At 48.2% G+C, this 5,041-nt stretch overlaps 1 protein-coding gene across 3 annotated transcripts in view; it reads right to left on the reverse strand.

Moving 5' to 3' along the window:
* Positions 1-6: 6 nt before the first annotated feature.
* The window catches only part of LOC109316671 (casein kinase I), a 26,175-nt gene continuing 21,140 nt past the window's right edge, over positions 7-5,041 (reverse strand). The window contains exons 6-11 of one of the 3 annotated variants that reach the window (XM_019544919.1): positions 3,293-3,463; positions 2,210-2,358; positions 1,584-1,776; positions 1,334-1,476; positions 862-927; positions 7-144 (exon numbers count right to left, since the gene is read on the reverse strand). In XM_019544919.1, coding sequence (XP_019400464.1) covers positions 895-927; positions 1,334-1,476; positions 1,584-1,776; positions 2,210-2,358; positions 3,293-3,463 — 689 coding nt within the window. In that variant the 3' untranslated portion in view covers positions 7-144; positions 862-894. Of the gene's footprint in view, positions 145-253; positions 280-861; positions 928-1,333; positions 1,477-1,583; positions 1,777-2,209; positions 2,359-3,292; positions 3,464-5,041 lie in introns of those variants that run through there. The other 2 variants (XM_019544918.1, XM_019544920.1) reach the window with 2 other exon arrangements.

The raw sequence follows: 5,041 nt of genomic DNA on the forward strand, positions 1-5,041 counted from the left end.
GGAGAGGGGAGGGGAGCTGCACGAAGGCAGCAGAGGTGTTTCTGTAAGACTCCCGCGCTGTTGGGTTCTTGGAGGCGCTGATGTCAGGGAACATAGGCGGCAATCTCAGAATGGTTTCACACCGCTATGGGGGCAGCTTGTCTCCTTGACGTTGGCAAAAAAAAAAGTCTGTTTTTGTTGTTGTTTTTTGTCTTTTTATTTTAAGGGTTTTTTTGTTGTTGTTTTGTGTTTGTTGTTGTTGGGATTTTTTTTGTTTAAAAGAAAAATACAGTGAAGACACTGCAAGAGAAGGATGGAAAGGGAAGAGAGAGTTAGAGGAAAGGCAGATCTCCTCACCGGTTCCAATGACAATTTAAGCTTGTTAATCCAAATTTACTCCCTTCCACTAGTTCCACCACCACCCCACAGAATCATCTCTCTCCAAGAGAGGGACACACAGGTCAAACACCCAAACCTCCCCTAAGCACCATCATACTATTAAGACCACACTAATTAGGAAACAATAAAATGGATGCCCACTCTAGGAATAGGAGTGGTTTCTACAGCCTTCCTCCACTAGACAGCAATGGAATGAATGAATGTCAACACCTCCCCTCCCATTAACATGACACAGCTGCAGACAGCCACATTGATCTGTCTCTCCAGACATGGTGCCATGTGTCCTTCCCCCTCCCACAGGGATTGTCAATGAAGGATGTGCATCTTGCTTGTCCCTCAACATGACCAAAAGACATTTCACTGGGATAAGTGAAGGAAGGGAAACACACTGACCCACTACAGCAGCACCCAGGCTTGAAGCTGATAGTTGGCGCCAGACCTTTTCTCCTTGGCGAGACCAGGGGCACCAGGGAGGGCACTCACCTAAGCAAACACTGGTCCGGTGGCATCCCTTCTTCACTTCCCAAGGTGATCAAATGGCACACTTGTCTAGAACAGAATAAGGGAGAGTGGGAGGGGAGGAAGAAGGTTGGATCTCCCATTTGAGTGCTCTGTACATTCCCCAACCTTGATGCTTCTAGTGGACACTGTCACTGTAGCCTGAATTCCCAAGAACATGCTGCCCCATGCCATTCTATGCATTAGTCAGGGAGAAAGCCAGAAGACGGCTTGCTCTGGCAGTATCCTGAAAGCCAGGCTAAGAAGAGCTCATCCAGCATCAGCCCCTAGAAAGTCAATAACTACACAGTGGGGCCAAAGGCTTTACAACAGGCACCTTCTTGCAGGAACAGGACATCCCCTTTCTGGAGCCAATTCAACAGCCACCAGCTCCCACAGTCCTCTGGGTGCAGCCTGTCTGATGCCATTCTGGGCAAGACTCTGGGCAGGGACTCACCTGCGATGCTGAAATCCGTGACACCTCTTGCCGACCTGTGAGGTCAGAGGAGGAGACGTTGGCTGGGGCTCCCCTGTGTAACCTCATGCTGACCTTCCGTTCCCTGTCCACTCGTGAGATTGCCCTGGGGGACGTGTTTCCTACTTAAGGGACAGAGAAAAGAGATACAAGAGACAAGTGTTCAGTGCTTCTGATTTCTGGGCTTACGTGCACTTTGGCCCTCCCCCATCTTCCCCCTCTCTACACTCACCAGACTGTTGGATTCGGGAAGTGGGTGTGGAAGCCATGGGCTCAGCGACATTGCGAAGACGGTTGGCAGTAGCTCCAGCTGGGGGCCCTGGTGGCAGTGCCCGTGTGGCAGAGCCCCGGAGCTGCCCCATCCGCTCCTCTCGCTCGTGCTCTCGCCGCTCTCGATCCATGTCTTCGGGATTCCGGGCCGCTCCCTGAAACAGACACCCCCAGCCCGTGGCACCCTCAGCCATCAGCCAAGAAGAGTGCAAGGCAGCCCTCTCCATCCACCCCCTGCCTCGAAATTGCACCTTCCCTAGGTAAGGTTTAAGGTATGGTCCTAAAAAAGGAGTGTTGCACAACCTTTTCTCACCAGGCTTCAATTTCATGTGTGAAGAAATAGGAGAGAGAAAAGCATGTAAGTGGTTGCAGAAGCTACTGGAATCTAAACAATGCATTAGACATGGGGCAGACAGCCCCAAAAGATGTAAGACAGTAGCAACACTCACCAATTAACACCGTCATCTTGCTCTACACCTACCTACACTGCCCATGTTCTTGCTCATGAATAGTCAGACTCACACAGTCAAACTCTCCAGCCCAGCCCACCCTGAAGTAGTGTGCCCCACATGACAGTGTCTCACTCACAAATTTGAGCATGTTCCAGTCAAAGACATAATCATAGGAGAAGCCCTGGCGGTGGAAGAGGTTGCGGAAAAGCTGTCGCAGGTATGAGTAGTCAGGCTTGTCGTCGAACCGCAGCGAGCGGCAGAAATTGAGGTACGTCGAGAACTCAGCTGGGAAGAGGCAAAGCAACAGTTGGTCATTAAACACCACTCTGCTTCAGTGAGGCACCATAACTTACCCCCAAAATGAATCTCCAGGGGAAGGAAGCCAGGAAGGCCAGGACATCTCCCAAAAAAAAGTGCTAGATCAGAAGGGCAGCATTAAGCTACTTTCTCTCCTTGGAGAGCCTTTGTGTTGGGTATGGAGGAATCCACCCAATTCATACGAGGGGAAAATGCCTGCTCACCTCACCTCTTTGGCTGCTTTTCAAGCAAGGGGTAGGTCACATAGTCCCCAGGATATATCCAGGAATAAAGGGAAAGGAGAGACTTTGTCACTACAAAATAGGCAGAACAGAGATGTGGAAGGGAGGGGGGGCCTGTGGGGGGAGAACAGGGCCAAAGTAGTCCAGAGCAGCATTGACTATACCCTACCACTAGATGCCATAGCCTCTTCAACACCATGTATGGCAACACAAGCTCCAAACCTTCTTCCGTGATGGTCTGTCTCTAAACTGGATCACCCCTAATGTACTGATCACCCAAAATTAGTTCCTAAGAGATTTCCAGGGGGGAGTCTCATTTCTACACCACAACTGTGGTGCTCATGTTCCCTCATCCCCACTCTCTCTTCATTGGCATTATTAGTGCAACTACAATAAACACTGGTTAATTCACCATATTGTACTAATTCCCTGCTCCTTCCCCACCCAAAACAATCAACTCTTAATTAACTGATCACTTTTGGATAATTCAGCATGATCTGCATTCCCCTTGGAGTGATGAATGAAGCAGAGTTTACTGCAGTTGCTCTCCAACAGGATATGCATCAACATATGCCATGCCCCCCACAGCTATCAGAAGTCAGATTCATCAGGGCTCCAGCAGATCACACTGCCTCACTGCCTTATTGCCCAGCTATCTGCCCACAGCTTACAGCACTTACAAGGGTATCCTTTGCAGAGCACCTCAATGGGTGTGGACATCTTCTTCTCACTGATACGCTCGTATTTTTGGCGCTTGGTGGCAGCCTTGAGGCCCTGCCAGGGCAGCGAGCCCAAGTTGAAATACATGAGCACATAGCCCAAGCTCTCCAGGTCATCACGGCGGCTTTGTTCTGAAAGAGAGAGGTTTACACATGAGGAGGCGTGACCAGAGATGTTTTGGCAGCAGTCACATGGTGTCAGACTTATACAAGGAACAAGAAACAAATGCTTTTGCTTCCAAAAAGCCTCCTCCGCGCTGATAAATTTATCAAAATAGATATCCCAGAATAATGAGTCCAGTGCAAACCCTCATACGAATATTCTTATTGTGGAATAAAGACTGCTTTTTATGATTTAGCCAGTTCCACTTCAGAAACAAGTAATTAGGTCAGTAATTCCCATATGTAGGCAGGCTCATTTACGCACAGGCACCCACCCCTTGTCCACAGTGCTGCCCTGATGCTACAGACTCCCCACTCCATCATTCCTAGTCAGCGCCACAAACAAGATATCACAACAACACCCTCTCCACACACCCAGCTCAGAATCCCATTCAAAACTAGAGTAGATTAATCATGGTTGAGGTGGTTATGGAAGGAAAGGATGATACTGTTGCAACAAGAACAGGCCATGAAATTAATTGGAACATCTATGTCTCACAGGCCAGAATAAGTGACCTACACCGTCCCTTCTGGCCGTAAATGTTATAACTTCTAAATAACTTAAGATTTTTTTTCAGATACTTACCTGCCTTTTGGGCTAAAATTATCAAAAGTTCAAAAGGAGTTTATGAATCAGTGTTAAGGTAGGGTTTGAAAGAGATTTTCCCCACCAATTGGATGTGGAAGACGTCACCACCAACTCCATCTCTGGTAGAGGCTGCCCAATATTTACCCACTATAATATTGGTTTTCTTTGCTTAACACACACACAGGCAAGCTAAACTTAAACATGTTTCACACTGGGTGTCTGCCTCAGGCTCAGAGGGGGTTTTCTGTGCGTTTGTTTGGAAACTTCCAGCTAAAAATGATCAGCCATTTCAGAGATGAGGTTAGGGAGAAATATTTTGTTTTGCCCATTTCACCTCCCGCCCAGTACAGAAGATGATTCTTCACAATGTTATGTTGAAAAATTCATGCTCTTTCATGCTTTGGAGCTGGGGCTTCAAATTTGTTTTGGGGAAGCAGGGACCAGGGATAAAGTCGCCCTGGTCTTTTGCAACCCTGTGGAAATCTGCCCAAGTTATAAACCTCCAAATATAGCTACAGTTTGTGCATGGTCTGAAGAGGGCTGGTAAAGTTTGGCAGAGAAATTCTGTGAAGACCCAGTCCACACTTGGGATACAGGGGATCAGCAGCTCTTGGCGGCAGGGGACAGGTGAGTGACTAGGCACTGCAACCAAGTATAGGGGTAGAATTTTCTCCTATGCTCTCAATGCTCCCCCTGCTGGCTCCCAGATAGCAAGGAAGAAGAGAAAGCTATAGATCAGAACACAGGAAAAATGAGAAACAAGGAGGTGTGCAGAAATGAGGGAAGAAGGGGAACATGGAGTCAGATACTGAAGCCAAAAGATTTACAAATTTCACAGATTTCATAGACATTAGGGCTGGAAGGCACCTCAGAAGATCGAGTCCAGCCCCCTGCCCAAAGGGCAGGAAGTCAGCTGGGGTCATAGGATCCCAGCAAGATAAGCATCCAATTTACTCTTG

The sequence above is a fragment of the Crocodylus porosus genome, unplaced genomic scaffold, assembly GCF_001723895.1.
Source record: "Crocodylus porosus isolate Cpor-Errol unplaced genomic scaffold, CroPor_comp1, whole genome shotgun sequence".
Classification (NCBI taxonomy): Eukaryota; Metazoa; Chordata; order Crocodylia; family Crocodylidae; genus Crocodylus; species Crocodylus porosus.